The following is an 18,180-nucleotide window of genomic DNA, read 5'->3' on the forward strand; positions in this document are numbered from 1 at the left end:
TGTCCACAATGCAATGTGAGAGTCTCTGTTCGATAGGCTCTTCCCCAGAACACTCTGACCATAATACATGAACAGCTGATCCGACTGTCGTATTGTCGTGTAACGTAAGTGTCCAGTGCCCTCACCGGGCATAGCACACTTGGGGGAAAACCTAGATCACTCGCAGCCGTGGGAGGTGCGGATGCGGACAAATGTAAGGGCCGGTTCACATGCCTGTCAGACAGGACCTTCGGCAAGAAAGAGCGTTTAGGCCGGAGGGTAACACTCCCCTTGTCTACACCCATTCGGAAACATTCAGCGCTCACTGAAAGAGCATGAAGTTCACTAACTCTTAGTGGAGGTAATGGCCAACAGGAATGCCACCTTTATGGATAGGTGCTTCAAAGATGCTAACCCCAGGGGCTTGAAGGGAGGCCTAGCAAGTGCTGACAGCACCACGTCAAGGTCCCAGTTTGGCACCGAACGGGCCTGCTCTGGATGCAGACGTCTAACTCCCTTCATAAACTTGGAGAGCAATGGGTGGCCATCATCATGGCACGCCTGAAATTGCGGCCAAATACACTCTCAAAGTAGATGCCGCTCTGCCCGCATCAAGTGATGATTGTAAAAAGTGTAAAACCGTTTGTACATCACACGACTCGGGGGCAACATTATGACCCCCACACCAAGTACAGAATATGCCCCACCGCATTTGATATGACGCATTGGTGGAGGAAGCCCTGGCGTTCTGTAACGTGTTTCACCACATTGTCCTGAATGCCAAGACTTGCCCATTAACGCCTCTCAGGGGCCAAGCCCAAAGCTGGAGGCGGCGTGGATCCGGATGCCACGTGGATATCAGCCTGACGCCAAATATCAGCCTGACAAGAAACACAGTTGCAGACAGGATTTCCGATCTTTCAGTGGATTTGGACAGCCAGTTGAAGCAAAAAGTAAAGTCATTTATTGCGTTTTCGGTTGCAATTGATGAAAGCACGGACATTACAGATGTTGCACAACTGGCCATTTTCATCCGCGGAGTTGATGACACATTGACCGTCACCGAGGAGTTCGTGGAGTTGGTGCCGATGACAGATACAACGACAGCAGCTGATATTTTTACCGCACTCGTCGGGCGCGCTGGACAGGGTCGGAGTGGACTGGTCCCGCGCTGTCAGCCTGGCTACAGATGGTGCGCCCTCAATGATCGGGGAAAAAAGCAGGCGTTGTGACAAAGTTCCGAGAGAAAGTGCAATCTGCAAATGGAGGACGTGATTTTTTGACTTTTCACTGTATTTTGCACCAGGAGGCTTTGTGTTGCAAGTCATTAAAGATGGATAACGTCATGAAGGTGGTCATCCAAACTGTTAATTTCATCCGATCCAGAAGCCTGAATCACCGTCAGTTTGACAGCCTTCTCAGAGAGAAAGACCACATCTATGGCCTGCCATACCACACTGAGGTAAGATGGTTAAGCCGAGGTGCTGTGCTGAGGCGTTTCTTTGATTTACGAGAAGAAATTGAACAGTTCATGGAAGAAAAGGGCAAACCAGTGTTAGAATTTCATTCCGCAGAATGGATGCAGGACCTTGCATTTATGGTGGATGTTACAGAGCACCTGAATAACTTGAACAAACAGCTGCAAGGGCGCAACAAAGTTGTCACGTAGTATTATGACAGCATACGTTCTTTCAAGTTGAAGCTGTCATTGTGGGAGACGCAACTTGCCGGTGGTGATGCAGCTCACTTCCCCTGTCTGAAAAATGTGTGCGCGACCCAACATGTGGCAGACATGAAGCGGTTCAAAGATAAAATAACGGGACTGTTACGGGAGTTTGAGCAACGTTTTCAGATTTATGTTTATGTTTTTATGTTGATGTGCTATTGTTTTTAATTGATTTTATTTGTATATTTAACCTATTCTTGACTCTGTGGTTCTTGCACTTGTTTGGGGAACAGGATTTCATTATTTTTATCTACATTTCTGCCTGAGAAATGACACCCTGATATAGTTCTGTGATCTGTGAAACAGTTCTGTTAATCACTGAGGCATTGTGTGTTTGTGTGTTCTTTTTCTTTAGAATTTTCAAATAAACTTGACGTGTTTTATGATTAATAGTGATGTTGTGCTTGTACTATTTTGGACACACTGTCCTCAGGCTCCAGCTTTATGTTGTATGTTGATCGTATTAAAACAAAGAAAACAATCTGAAGTTGTTGTTTTTAAGTTATATATACCATGATTTTTCCGGTCCGGCCCACTTGGGAATAGATTTTCCTCCATGTGGCCCCTGAGCTAAAATGAGTTTGACACCCCTGCCCTAGCGAGTATACTTCTGCGCTTATACACCCTAACAAGAGCTCTTACCAAACGAATCCTCTCTGAAATGTGCCGAGACGAGGTGGGAGTAGTGCGGCGGCAGCTATTTAAGGGGGTCAGCCGCAGCACTACACAGGTACACGGGACTAATCTGAAATTCTTACTCGAAATGTATCCTGCCGAGTGGAAGGATAACATATTGGAATTATCCAATATAGTGCTACATAACGTGTGGTACTAGGCATTAATTCAATTTTCCCTTTTTTGTATCACCAAGTATAATGGATTGTACAGCAGGTGGCGGCATGCACCTCTTACTTTTGTTTGCGGTCTGCCATAATACTGAAGAAGAAGAGATTCATTCATGAATTGTTGCTAGGGGAAAGGTGCATCATTTCAGCACCTCCACCGTAGACGAGGCGTGCAATCCGCCCATCCTGTAACCACCCAATGAAATAATTACAGTGGCCCGTCACTAGGCAGTATAACGTGTGGCTGGCCAATGATGTTTTTGTTGGCCTAGAAGGGCGCAGGGAGCTGAAGGTAACCGAGTGGCAGCGATCGAGTCCGGGGGAAATCTGTCACGGAGTCACCGTGAAAAACACTAACAGCCACAAAATGCCGAATAAAACTAAAAAGGAAAAGGTAACGTACTGATCGCAACATAATGGTAACAATCCAAATATTGTTGCCAAATATTCAGAGGAAGCAGACCGTATCTCGTGATTGTATTCTAATACGCCAATGTTGTATTATTATCGTAAGGCCTAGCAGAGCAGATGCATTTCCAGACTATGCAAAGGCATCAGCAGCCAACAACATAAATATGTGATCTTATCATTGTTTACATTACCCTGTATATTACATTCTTAGAAAATTGATTTAATGGATTTGATAACGATAGACTAGCCCATTTAAATATACGGTAAATGTTATTAAACGTTAACGTTATACCGTCTTCACGAAGCTGTCTGCCGCCTGAGGGGATTTTGCCGATGCTGCCCATATGCTCTGTCTAAACGCAAATGCGCGATACAGTTAAAATACAAAAGAGACACAGTTTTTAGAAAAGTTGCACCCAACTGTATTTTGAGAAGCACAGGAAATGTGGAATGTCCCAATGGAATTGTGAGCGCAAGGTGAGAGGATGTCATAGCTGAGGCGGTGTGAAAAAAAACAGCTGCAACTTTGCTAAACTCCACACAATATATGTATCTTTTGTATTTTAAAGATTCGTTCTCGCTTATATGAATGTTAAATTCCAAAGGTTTCCCTAACCGTATCGGAAGTGAGGTGTAATTTAAATTTAGACAAAGTGTTGGGATTGTAGTTCACAGATTGTAAAACAGATATGTGATAACTATGTTAGGTTAGTTTATAGAAAACGCCGCAATAGATGTTTCAACTAACCTGCTCTTGGCGATACTGTATTGGTTCTCGATTCGGGGGGAAATGTATGTTATAAATGTCTGTGTCCAGTTGCAGGTGGTTCTGCAAAAACCAGACACAACTCAAAGATATGAAATCCATGTTTTGTACGGCGCGAGGAGGTTCCTTGCCATTTTAGCTACCGCACATTTAGGATTTTCCAGCATCTTTGCAGGAACTAGTCTTTCTATGAGAAGCGGCCACATGTAGATGACAGTGCATCACACAGTGTGACCAAAACAAAGATCTACAAGAGGCATTACTCACTCGATACAAAACATGGATTTAATACCTTTGAGGTTTGTCTGGTTTTTGTAGAACCACCTGCAACTGGACACTGACATTTTATAAGATACCTTTTTCCCGAATCGAGAACGAAGACTATCGCCAAGAGCATGTACATTGAAACATCTATGGCAGCTTTGTGTATAAACTAACCTGTAACGACCAGTAATGCAAACATAGTTATCACATATCTGGCATACAATATGTAGCTATTCATGAGGGAGCCAGCTGTGATCAGTAGCCTACCATCAGCTGACAACCCAAGGAGGGCCGGCTGTAAACTGGGTATACCCCACTTGGATTCTCGAGAGCTACCGATATACTAGCCAATACAGCAACAATTCGTTTAAACTTTTAAATTATTTATATTCTCAAATCTGTTTCTGTCGTAAAATAATGTTTATTTTTAGTGATGAATGTGTTGTCAGACTCTTGTCACAATATGTCAAATAGCTTGCTACAATGTTTTAATATCGGCTTGTGCTTAATCGTTGCCTGACCAGACTGTAATTGCTGTGTTTTTCCACTAAGGGGGCATTCAAGTCTAGTTCCTTACAGTCTGTCTTACATATGCGACAGTCATGGCCACAAGAATGCATTCTAACAGTTTTGTTTTAAGGTAGCGCAATTACGGTAATTGTAGCCACCCTACCAACGGGGCCTGTTTAACCACGGAAATTAAATCTCTGTGCTGTGTACAATAACTCCATAGAACAGAGGATGTGAGTTGTGTATGGTCCCACATCAATTGTGTTCTTCTTTGTAAATACAGTAAGATAACTATGGCTTGTTGTCATTCACAGGAACCAACCAAATCTGCCAAAAGCAGCGCAAAAAACAGTAATGCCACTAGTGGGAAAGACACAGGAACTGAAAATGCAGATGAGGTAAGATATTATTTGATTAACATCCAAATGGTTCTTTGACAGTATTTATTTTTTCATTTGTAGCCTGCAGTTTATTTGTTAAGATGAATTTATCAAAGATTTGTTTATCTGTCAACTTATAATTAGGGTTTATTTTGAGGTATTATAAACGGTCTATTGCATCAGGGGCCTATGCATGCACCCAAGGTAATTTTATTTGACACGCTATTTCCTGTTTCTTAATCTTGTTTCTTGTCTTCAATGCTACATAGATAATATTGCATCAGTGTCAATATTTTTCCTTGGTCTTGGTTAGGCCAACATAACGGAGAGGAGCTAAACATAATGTTAGGCCTTTGCATAATGGCACATGGCCGATGTCTGTTCTGCCATATATAGCTGCTAGTTGAGTTCACAGTTGAGTTCCTTGGGATTATTGTTAAGGGGGACCATTTTATTATGGTGCTTCTGTTGGATCCAGACTCCAGCTCTTTTATCAGGAAGGGAGCGACTGTCCTCTGTGTACAGACATCGCTGTATGCAGCTGAGCTCTTTGCATAGACCGCCATAGAGGCAGTAACTTCTCCCTCGTTTACGGCCAAATAAAGTGTCCTTCTATCAAAGTAGAATTAGAACTGCATATTTAAAATAGTGTTTTTTGACAAATCTAAATAAATCTTATTTTGTTGTGGTTAGCCAACACGTTCTGAGATGGAAAAACTGTGCAGAAGAGGCCGTGCAAGTTCAGGTATCTCAGAATATAATTGATCTGACTGTTTATATCTGATTTGGTATAGCCATATCAATAAGATCATTAATCTTTGTAGATGAGAAACACTGACCGGTTTGCCTCTGATAAGTGTTTCAAATGGCCTTGCACTCAGTGTGCAACCGATTGCTGTTGTGACAGCAGGTTTCTAGGATATAGTGCTCACAGATAACTCCTAGATAAAAATGTAGGCACATACCTTATGGCCACCTGGCTCCCAACAGAAACAAATGTAGCTGTTATAGTTTCAACTAGATACAGTGGCTTCGGAAAGTATTCAGACCCCTTTACTTTTTCCACATTTTGTTACATTACAGCCTTTTTCTAAAATTGATTACATTTTTTTTTACCTTCATCAATCTACACTCAATACCCATAATGACAAAGCAAAAACAGGTTTTTAGAAATGTTTGCAAATAATACCGGAAATATCACATTTACATAAGTATTCAGACCCTTGACTGAGTACTTTGTTGAAGCACCTTTGGCAGCGATTACGGCCTCCAGTCTTCTTGGGTATGACGCTACAAGCTTGGCACACCTGTATTTGGGGAGTTTCTCCCATTCTTCTCTGCAGATCCCCTCAAGCTCTGTCAGGTTGGATGGGGAGCTTTGCTGCACAGCTATTCTCAGTTCTCTCCAGAGATGTTCGATCGAGTTCAAGTCCGGGCTCTGGCTGGGCCACTCAAGGACATTCAGAGACTTGTCCCGAAGCCACTCCTGCGTTGTCTTGGCTGTGTGCTTATGGTTGTTGTCCTGTTGGAAGGTGAACCTTCGCCCCAGTCTGAGGTCCTGAGCGCTCTGGAGCAGGTTTTCATCAAGGATCTCTCTGTACTTTGCTCTGTTCATCTTTCCCTCGATCCTGACTAGTCTCCCAGTCCCTGCCGCTGAAAAACATCCCCACAACATGATGCTGCTGCCACCACCATGCTTCACCGTAGGGATGGTGCCAGGTTTCCACCAGATGTGACGCTTGGCATTCAGGCCAAAGAGTTCAATCTTGGTTTCATCAGACCAGAGAATCTTGTTTCTCATGGTCTGAGAGTCTTTATGTACCTTTTGGCAAACTCCAAGCGGGCTGTCGTGTGCCTTTTACTGAGGAATGGCTTCCGTCTGGCCACTCTACCATAAAGGCCTGATTGGTGGAGTGCTGCAGAGATGGTTGTCCTTCTTGACATTTCTCCCATCTCCACAGAGGAACTCTGGAGCTCTGTCAGAGTGACCATCGGGTTCTTGGTCACCTCCCTGACCAAGGCCCTTCTCCACCGATTGTTCAGTTGGGCTGGGCGGCCAGCTCTAGGAAGAGGCCACTGTGTTCTTGGGGACCTTCAATGCTGCAGACATTTTTTGGTACCCTTCCCCAGATCTGTGACTCGACACAATCCTGTCTCTGAGCTTTTCTTCGACCTCATTGCTTGTTATATAGACAGGTGTGTGCCTTTCCAAATCATGTCCAATCAATTGAATTTACCACAGGTGTACTCAAATCTAGTTGAAGAAGCCTCTCAAGGATGATCAATTTAAACAGGATGCACCTGAGCTCAATTTCAAGTCTCATAGCAAAGGGTCTGAATACTAATGTAAATAAGGTATTTCTGTTTTTATTTTTAATACATTTGCTAACATTTTTTTAACTGTTTTCGCTTTGTCATTATGGGGTATTGTGTGTAGATTGCTGAGGATTTTTATTTATTTAATCCATTTTAGAATAAGGCTGTAACATAACAAAATGTGGGAAAAGTCAAGGGGTCTGAATAATTTCTGAAGGCACTGTATATTCCTTTGATCTTGCAGTGTTTTAAAAAATCATTCTTTCTCAGTGCAGCACTAACACACCATATAATTTCAATCACTTTCTGACCGCACCTCTTTTGATCTGAATTAAAACTTCTGTACATGTTTGCCCGTGGTAGAACTGGTCAGAAAGTGACCTGAATGACAAAACATTCAGGACATAGAGGTGCTCAAATTTGACCCATTTTGCATACCGCACCCTACCATGAGATCAGGGTTTCCGTTATGAAAATGTGGCACAGGACATTTGACTGGCAGCATTTTAATTTACCGGACATTTGAAAAATGTACCGGACCCATATGCATTGGGTGCGTAACCTGATTAGGCCGTCCACCCACGCCGCTCAGAATGACAGAAATCACATTTAGATTATTGTAATTAATCTTAACAGAACATGCAAATTGAGAATGCAATGACGTGTGTCCTTACCATGCACTTTGAAGATGTTAGAATAACTGTCCACATTACATTTTCCTCAGCCAACAAGACGAGTAACGAACAGCATAATCACTAACCTATGCGTAGGCGACGCGTGAGTTTCAAGTTTGGGGAAGCAAATATTCACCATAAAAATGCACCTTTATAATAAAACATTCCATGCATCATCGGATTTGCAGACTTATTTAAGTTAGCCTACTATTCCTAATGTGATGAGTAGATTGGATAGTCATCATTTAGGCTAATAATATAACTCAATCGCCAAAAAGACTGTTCATGGCTGAGCGCGTATAGCGAAGAGGCCTGGGCTGTTGGCTATATCCGATACGTTTCTTCTTTCTTTGCACAGGAAAAACATATTTCATGCAATTCTACTACACTATTTGACTGGAGACATTAGCATAATCTTTTTTAATAAGACAAATTACAGGGTAGCCTACTCTGCTGACACTGACAACAGATCAATAAAAACAATGCTGTCCATATAATAGGCCTACGAGTAGGGGAGACACAAATAGAATATGACGTCCATCTAAACTGGAGGAAGAGATTATTGTCCAAAAACAAACTTTTAAATGACACTGACCCAACAATGATAAAGAGTGAATATGCACACTGCGCACTCACCGGGGATATGGCCGATACTCTCCGCTGGTGCCAGTAAGATAGGTTATAGGCCCAATTTAAGTTGAGAACTTTGATAACTAAAAGACAGCTTAGTATTTTCATTGTCTTCTCTTTACAACAACAGCCATTTGCTTTCCAAACTATGTTTTCCTGCGATTTAATTGAGAAATATTGCGATATGCCTGACTGGGCCTAGCCCATGGGCCTATATGTTTTGATAAGGTTTGTATCACAACTAAAGTTGCCAAATAACTTCTTAAAATGAAGCACATTAATCCGCTTTACAACAGGTGTAGAGCCTAACTGGCATTCATACGCAGCGCGTGAGTTTCAAGTTTGGGGAACATAATTTTCACCATAAAAATGCACCTTTTTATAATAAAAGCATTACATGCATAATCGCATTAGCGGTCACTTTTGAGAATGATTTTTTCCTGCTAATGGAACATTCGCGCTTATACAGTGGCTTGCGAAAGTATTCACCCACCTTGGCATTTTTCCTATTTTGTTGCCTTACAACCTGGAATTAAAATTGATTTTTTTGGGGGTTTGTATCATTTGATTTACACAACATGCCTACCACTTTGAAGATGCAAAATATCTTTCTCCCCTCTCTCTCCAGATGACATCCTGCGACTAGTGAGGTCTGGCCGACACGACAACCTGCCTGCTCGACCCCATCCCCTCCTCCCTTCTCCAGATCATCTCTGGAGACCTTCTCCCATTCCCCACTTCCCTCAGCTGCATCCCCTCTGACTTCAAAATGGCCAGTGTTGCTTCCCTCCTCAAGAAACCAACATTCGACTCATCTGACTTCAAAAACTATAGATCTGTTTTTCTTTTCTTTCCAAAACACTTGAGCGTGCTGTCTCTGATCAACTTTCTCATTATCTCTCTCAGAACGAACTTCATGACCCTAACCAGTCAGGCTTCAAGACGGGTCACTCAACCAAGATTGCTCTTCTGTATGTCACGGAGACTCTCCGCACTGCCAAAGCTGACTCTCTCTCCTCTGTTCTCATCCTCCTAGATCTATCAGCTGCCTTCGACACCGTGAACCATCAGATCCTCCTCTCCACCCTCTCAGGGCTGGGCATCTCAGGCTCTGCACACTCTTGGATTGCATCCTACCTGGCAGGCCGCTCCTACCAGGTGACGTGGAGAGGATATATGTCTGCTCCAAGTACTCTCACTGCAGGTGTCCTCCAGGGCTCGCTTCTAGGCCCTCTCCACTTCTCTCTATACACCAAGTCACTCGGCTCGTCATTTCCTCACATGGTCTCTCCTATCATTGCTATGCGGATGACACTCAACTACTTTTCTCCTTCCCCTCTTCTGACACCCAGGTGGCGACACGCATCTCTGCGTGCCTGGCAGATATCTCAACTTGGATGTTGGCCCACCACCTCAAGCTCAACCTCGACAATATGGAACTGCTCTTCCTCCCGGGGAAGGCCTGCCCGCTCAAAGACCTCTCCATCACGGTTGACAACTCCACAGTGTCGCCCTGCCAGAGTGAAAATAACCTTGGCGTGACCCTGGACAAACAGGGGCGTTCTCTGCAAACATCAAAGCAGTGACCCGCTCCTGCAGGTTCATGCTCTACCCATTCAGCGTTGTTCACACCCTCTTAAGCCCCACCCATCTCTTTGAGGATTCACAGTGTAGTAAACAACCAAAGATTTCAAGACTAAAAGTGGTGAAAGTAGTAGTAAAAATACACTTTATATAGTCCTTGGCCTATATCCTAATCTGACTTTGGTGCAGGTCATGTTGTTCTTCACATTACTGTCTCTGGTAAACACACACTATATCAAATAAAATCTAAGTTTATTTGTCACATGCACAGGATACAGAAGGTGTAAACGGTACAGTGAAATATTTACTTGCATAGTGGAGTCTTTTGTTTAAACATGTAGCTAACTAACAATGAACCCTAATCCCAACTCTAATGCCGTGTTCAAAACAACTGGGAACTCGGAAAAGAAACTAGCTCCAACTGGGAAAAATCACTTTGAACTGTCATCCAACCTCGTATTTTTCAGAGTTTTTCAGTTCTTCATGATATCTATTTTTAAAAGCCGCGATAGACAGGATTATCCACACATACTGAGCAGCTCACGTTATAGACAGAAGCATGCTACAATGCAGACCTATCTGAAATTCATCTGTCAGCATGTCCAGCCCATCCATTATCTCAGCCAATCATGGCTAGCGGGAAGGTTCCTGTATTTTCCGTGGCTAAACCAACTAGGCTCGTAATTTTAACAATTGTATTCGTAATTACAGATGGCATACACGTTTGTTATTAAGGCACATGAAAGTTCACATGTTCCAGAAGGCATTTCTGCCAAAAAACGCATTTTGATAAATAAATAAAATGTTCAAATGCCTCTCCTGTGAAACGGCTCACATATATACTTCCATTAATTCTTTCAACTGGTACTGGGGGACGTTCAGATGAGTGTTCGTGAGTGTCTCACCTTTACACGGGGGCCCCGTGTAGCTCAGTTGGTAGAGCATGGCGCTTGCAACGCCAGGGTTGTGGGTTCGTTTCCCACGGGGGGCCAGTATGAAAATGTATGCACTCACTAACTGTAAGTCGCTCTGGATAAGAGCGTCTGCTAAATGACTAAAATGTAAATGTACACAGAGGGGTCATATTAGTGTGTAGCCCAAACTGTTCAGATGCTACAGACAGAAGTTGGCAGATCGGCTGTACCGACTTCAGACGAGTCACAAGACGCTTGTGGGAAAAACGGAGAACACCATCGTGTTCGTGAGAGTCTCGTCTTTCCATAGAGGGGTCATAATCGCTACAAAATCCTTTGTGAGAAGACTGATTTTCGGGATGTCTCATGATCTGACAAACACTGCTCTAGCTCTGTCACCTTTCACCGCAGATGCGGAAGTGTTTCATAGGCGCATGCGGTGGATTGAGACGCATCCAATGCAAAAAAACATATCTCTAGCTTAAATTGACAGATTTTTATGGGGATTTTTGTAATGCTAATTAGATTTCCGTGGGGGTGCGGACATCGATCTTAGGGGGTTAAGGCAAGGGGAAGCTAATGATCCTCTGTGGCCAAATCATGCTTTGGTAGCCTATTTTGAATGATTTAATTTATGTATCGACAGTAGTAGGCTAATTAGCTTAGCTACCCCTAACCTTATGGACACGCCGCCTATATCAATCTACTAATATGTAGAAACTTTCAGGTTTCAAACAATGAAGTAGCTAGGCCTATATGTTTTCAAAATGCATACTGCCTCCAGCTCATTGCAAAGTGGTGTGTAACGCGCTGATGATGCCTGCCTTCCGTTGCCTATGCATTTGAATGGTGAATGGGAAGCGCACTTCAATTACCAGTTGAGAAATAAAAATAGTAGCTCTTTTTAATTGTGGCCCAAAAACTATTTTTAACACACGATTGCATTTAGAATTGTTGTGCAATGATTGGGCTTAGAAAAGCTCTGTCTGACAGATTTTCTGCTCAAATGCTCTGTATCTGTATAATGTGCACGTGTGATAAATAAGATGCATAACGAATATGCACACGCTCCAATTTAATTCCACTAAATTATGCAAATTACCCATGGACCGAAAAGCATGGCCGGTCAAATGTATTTACATCAACTGGTATTTCCATCAATGAATAGACTAAAAAGCATTATACTGAACAAAAATATAAACGCATCATGCAACAATTTGAAAGATTTTACTGAGTTACAGTTCATATAAGGAAATCAGTCAATTGAAATAAATTCATTTGGCCCTAATCTATGGATTTCACATGACTGTGCAGGGGCGCAGCCATGGGTTGGCCTGGTGGGCCTGGGAGGGTATAGGCCCACCCACTTGGGAACCAGGCCCAGCCAATCAGAATGAGTTTTTCCCCACAAAAGGGCTCTATTACAGATTCTCTAAAATGACGTTGGAGGCGGCTTATTGTAGAGAAATGTAACATTAAATTTTCTGGAAACAGCGCTGGTGCAGTCAGCATGCCAATTGCATGCTCCCTCAACTTCAACATCTGTGGCATTGTGTTGCATGACAAAACTGCACATTTTAGTGGCCTTTTGTCCCCAGCACAAGGTGCACCTGTGTAATGATCATGCTGTTTAATCAGCTTCTTGAGATGCCACACCTGTCAGGTGGATGGATTATCTTGGCAAAGGAGAAATGCTCACTAACAGGGATGTAAACAAATTTGTGCACAACATTTGAGAGAATTTAACTTTTTGTGCATATGGAACATTTCTGGGATCTTTTATTTCAGCTCATGAAACATTGGAGCAGCACTTTACATGTTGCGTTTTATATTTTTGTTCAGTGTGTTTTGCAATGGGATATTTTTTTCTTCTCCCAGACGATTGTCCAGTACCAATTTTATTATGGCCAAAAGCTGGCTATTACCGGCTAAATGAAACACTGCATGAGACGTCCATGTCATCATTACTGAAAAATATAAAACGGTTGAGTTTGATATAATTTAACGCTTACAAACAGCGTTGTCAAACTATTTGATAATCTATTAAAACATTTATTTTTAAGTTAATTGCCTTTATCTTAACACGCGTAAACTCTGTTTTTTTTCATGTTCATATGTTGTATCTTAGACCCCATTTTACATCTGAGGTGTTTGTTTGTGTTGTGCTTGCCATCGGTTGAGACAGCATACTCTTGAATACAGGGTGGGTCTCATGTTTTGGCTGATCAATGTACTAAAATGTGAATACACTTGAAATTTCAACTTTCAAATGGTACCACAAAGATGGTTGGAGGTCCACACATCAGAGAATGTTGATTTGAGTGGGAATATACGTGCATTCGGAAAGTATTCAGACCCCTTGACTTTTTCCACGTTTTGTTACGTTACAGCCTTATTCTAAAATGGGTTAAATAAATACAAATCCTCATCAATCTACACACAATACCCCATAATGACAAAGCCAAAACAGGTTTTTAGAAATTGTAGCAAATTTATAACAAAGAAAAAACTGAAATACCTTATTACATAAGTATTCAGACCCTTTGCTTGGAGACTTGAAATTGAGCTCAGTTGCATCCTGTTTCCATTGATCATCCTTGAGATGTTTCTACAAATTGATTGGAGACCACCTGTGGTTAATTCAATTGATTGGACATGATTTGGAAAGGCACACACCTGTCTATATAAGGTCCCACAGTTGACAGTGCATGTCAGAGTAAAAACCAAACCATGAGGTCGACGGAAATGTCTGAAGAACTCCGAGATAGGATTGTGTCGAGGCACAGATCTGGGGAAGGGTACCAAAAAATGTCTGCAGCATTGAAAGTCCCCAAGAACACAGTGGCCTCCATCATTCTTAAATGGAAGAAGTTTAGAGCCACCAAGACTCTCGAGGGAGAAGGGCCTTGGCCAGGGAGGTGAACAAGAACCCAATGGTCACTCTGACAGAGCTCCAGAGTTCCTCTGTGGAGATGGGAGGACCTTCCAGAAGAACAACCATCTCTGCAGCACTCCACCAATCAGGCCTTTATGGTAGTGGCCAGACGGAAGCCACTCCTCAGTAAAAGGCACATGACAGCCCGCTTTGAGTTTGCCAAAGGGCACCTAAAGGACTTTGAACATGAGAAACAAGATTATCTGGTCTGATGAAACCAAGATTGAACTCTTTGGCCTGAATGCCAAGCTTCACGTCTGGAGGAAACCTGGCACCATTGTTACGGTGAAGCATGGTGGTGGCAGCATCATGCTGTGGGGATGTTTTTCAGAGTCAGGGACTGGGAGACTAGTCAGGATCGAGGGAAATATGAATGGAGCAAAGTACAGAAAGATCCTTGACGAAAACCTGCTCCAGAACGCTCAGGACCTCAGACGGGGGCGAAGGTTCACCTTCCAACAGGACAACGGCCCTAAGCACACAGCCAAAACAACGCAGGAGTGGCTTCGGGACAAGTCTCTGTATGTCCTTGAGTGGCCCAGCCAGAGCCTGGACTTGAACCCAATCGTACATCTCTGGAGAGACCTGAAAATAGCTGTGCAGCGATGCTCCCCAAAGAACCTGACAGAGCTTTAGAGGATCTGCAGAGAAGAATGGGAGAAACTCCCCAAACGCAGGTGTGCCAAGCTTGTAGCGTCATACCCAAGAAGACTCAATGCTGTAATCGCTTTCAAAGGTGCTTCAACAAAATACTGAGTAAAGGGTCTGAATACTTATGTAAATGTGATATTTCAGTGTTTTATTTTTAGTAAATGTGCAAAGATTTCTAAAAACCTGTTTTTGCTTTGTCATTATGGGGTATTGTGTGTAGATTGATGAGGAAAAAAAGTATTTAATCCATTTTAGAATAAGGCTGTAACGTAACAAAGTGTAAAAAGTAAAAAGGTCTGAATACTTTCCGAATAAACTGTACATTTCTATAAATTAAATTGTCAATCTTCCGTAGGAAACCTATTAAAATCATAGAAATATAGATAATAGAATATACATTCCCATTCAAGTTGACATTTGGCAGTATTTGGAAGTTAAAGATCCCATTTAAATGTAAATGGTGTACTAGTTAAATTGCATGGGCCTGAAGGGATAGGTCCATTGAATTCTATTTGTTTGATTGAAATGACACCCACCCTGTATTCAAGAGTACGCTGTGACTCAACCGATGACGGGCACAACACAAACACTACAGATTATGTAAAATAGGATCTAAGCTACAACATTTGTGAAAATGTGGACGTGTTTTTAGATAGTTGATGTTAAAGCTTAAAAAATGGCATTGTTTAATTTAAAGAATGTTTTCAAGAAATCATAGAATAGTTTGATAAACCTGTTTTGTAAGCTTTCAAATTATATCAAACTCAACCATTTTATCTTTTTCAGTGATGAAGACATGGGTGTCTCATGGTGGGGTGGGGTATGCAAAATGGGTCAACTTTGAGCACTTCTTATCTCCTGAATGTTATGTCATTGAGTTCCTCAGTCACTTTCTGACCACTTCCCATGGGCAAACATGTATGAAAGGTTTTGTTCCAATCAAAAGGGGTGCAGTCAGAAAGTGATTGCAATCATATGGAACGACCCACACCTGATTGAACTAATCAACTGCCTGATTCAACTAATCCAGGGCTTAGTGATTAGTTGATAAGTTGTCATGTGTTAGTGCTCGGTTAGAAGAAAAATGTGAGCACAAACTTGGGTCCGCAGGAAAAGGTTGAAAAACACGGATGTATAGTGTAAGCAAGGACTGTATGTGTTGTATCACCATGTCCTGCAACTCTACACCTCATTAACATTGGCTAGACACGATACCCTCCATTAGTTGCTGTGGTTTGTTAACCTCTCGCATAAGCATTAGCGTGCGTACCTTAACAAACGATAGCGTTTGCGCTCTCAAAACATCCCTCAGTCCAGAGAGCGGTATTGATGACAGAAAACACAGGGCGCTTAGGGTTTGACGTTGCCTGGTGTGAAAGGCTATTGATTGGGTCTATTTTGAGACCGGCTCAGTCATGCAAACCCGCCTATTCAGGCCATCTCTCCCATGCCTTGGGCAAGTGCCAACCTGTGTCTGATTGGTATGGTCCATAACAAACACCATCACTACCCAGATTTTCAAAAACATGCCCATGCACTGCATCCAGACTTTGCATTCTCAAACATATACTGTATGCAATGATAAAGGCTGGGACTACAGTTTAGAAAGCAACCTTTTTCCATTTCCTTTCCGTATGGATCATTGATCTTGATAGGTGAATGCCATAGTGAAAACGTATCCAGTAGCTCCACCTGTCAAAAGGTAATGCGAGTAAGGAGCTGAGGAAAGGATGCCATGTTGGAGTATTGGAAGACAGACCCAGTGCTTATACCATTATCGTTGTATTTGCTATTTAGAATTTCTCTCTACATATCTATCTGGTCATGATAGCGATAAATCAATGATGGCAAGATAAAATCAATAGATGTAGGCCTAAATGAAACACAGTTGTAATTGAAAATGATAAATCAGGCTTAATTGCCATACTTTATGATCTTTGCAGGCCAATATATAACAGGTATTGCTCAGTTGGATAGGTATTTTACACTGTCTGAGGATGAATATGAAGAACTCCCCTTCGAGGGTGGTGTTATTATTCACTTCTGGATTGATCCGTTCCCATGGTCTCGTAAGAAGGGGGAAGCCGTTTCAGAAGCTAATCAATCGTACAGATCCTGTTACTTTACTTCAATGAGAGTATTGCAGTTGCTTGAGTAACGTTACCTGCACCTTTTTACAGTACTTTAACTTTTTTATTTATACCCAGACCTTTCGAATGGAGTGCCATTTGACAAAACTTTGAGACCCCTTTTACCTTCAACTTGCTGATGTTACTCCTGAATGGTGGCCAGTGTTACTCATGCATAATCAAGTACAAATAAAGTACAAAGATGTGGCTGTCTACTTGATTCTGGACCTTAGTCAGTCAGCATGGACCACATGAGAGCAGTAAACCTATTTACAAGAGCACCTGCATATCCAATGACAAGCTTATTCAAGAACAATGATATGCAAATAGAGAATTTGAGGTTAGCATAGAAATTCCCAAGACACATTATCAGGGCCTAAAATCAATTCCCAAGACGCATTATCAGGGCCTAAAATTAACACCTGCCACCAGCCAGATGCGGGTTGATTTTGGTATTGTCGGGTAAGATGTCTATTTCACCAGCCACGTTGGCGGGTGGTCAGGGCTCCACAGTGTGAGTATATCACAAGCATTTGTTAATAAAAACAGTCAAGTATGATCACATTTTATAGTAAAATAAATGCTGCAGTAGCTGTTTTCAAAGTATTTCTGCCATTTAGTTTCATAACTGGTAAATTAATCGCACAAAGTCATTGAACAAAAATCCTATATAGCCTATTCCACCTCCAAGTGCAACACTCCCTGGCTGCGTGCTGTGCGCACGTGAAGAGCTGAGTGAAAGATAAATTTTTAGAAGTGCTGCGCAGAGGCATAAAAATGGGTCTAATTTACTTTAAACGAAAGTACTGAAGTGAGACTTTGTCCTTGTGTTTCTTGGCATTGTTTTGTTCACAAGCTAGGTTGTTTTTCTATGTTTGAGTTTCAACTGCTAGGGAAGAGAAGACAATGCTTCTACTAGTCAGACTCAAACATGTCTCGAGTGTGATGTTTTGGTTAAAAGACTCAGGTCACAAAAAATGAAATTAAACAATATACCACGTTACTTCTTACTAGTAATACATTTATTGTTTTAGAAACATTACAAAGCATGCTCATACTTTTTTTCTGTGTGATTTGTTTGTGTAATTTCAGCGGGAAACAAAGATTTGGGCTGGTAAATGTTTGTATCTACCTGCCACAGTGGCTGGTAGACCAAAAAGTAAATGTTATGCCCTGGGCATTATAGAGGGGAAAATAATAGTGATGTAAAAATAAAATAAAACGAATCCTTTCTTCTGGCCTGTGATTCCACACATGTACAGTTGAGGGATCTTAATTTGATCACTCTGTTGTCGCTGAGAAATTTCCAGGAATTGCACAAATTCACTGAACCTGCACTAAGACACAGTATTGCACTGTTTATGAAGCCTAATTTTGGCCAACTAATAGCCTAACCACAGATAAAGCATCATTTCATTGTCGGAAGTCTGAATGGACTAAACGTTCTGTTGCTGCAGGATTATTTT

The 18,180-nt window shown here is 42.0% G+C and overlaps 1 protein-coding gene across 1 annotated transcript in view; it reads left to right on the forward strand.

The window, feature by feature from the left end:
* Positions 1–2,726: 2,726 nt before the first annotated feature.
* The window catches only part of LOC121569578 (serine/threonine-protein phosphatase 2A 56 kDa regulatory subunit delta isoform), a 49,306-nt gene continuing 33,852 nt past the window's right edge, over positions 2,727–18,180 (forward strand). The window contains exons 1-2 of the mRNA XM_041880662.2: positions 2,727–2,944; positions 4,816–4,899. Of these exons, the coding sequence (XP_041736596.1) occupies positions 2,918–2,944; positions 4,816–4,899 (111 nt within the window). The 5' untranslated portion in view covers positions 2,727–2,917. The remainder of the gene's footprint in view (positions 2,945–4,815; positions 4,900–18,180) is intronic.

This window comes from Coregonus clupeaformis, chromosome 1 (assembly GCF_020615455.1).
Source record: "Coregonus clupeaformis isolate EN_2021a chromosome 1, ASM2061545v1, whole genome shotgun sequence".
Taxonomy (NCBI): domain Eukaryota; kingdom Metazoa; phylum Chordata; class Actinopteri; order Salmoniformes; family Salmonidae; genus Coregonus; species Coregonus clupeaformis.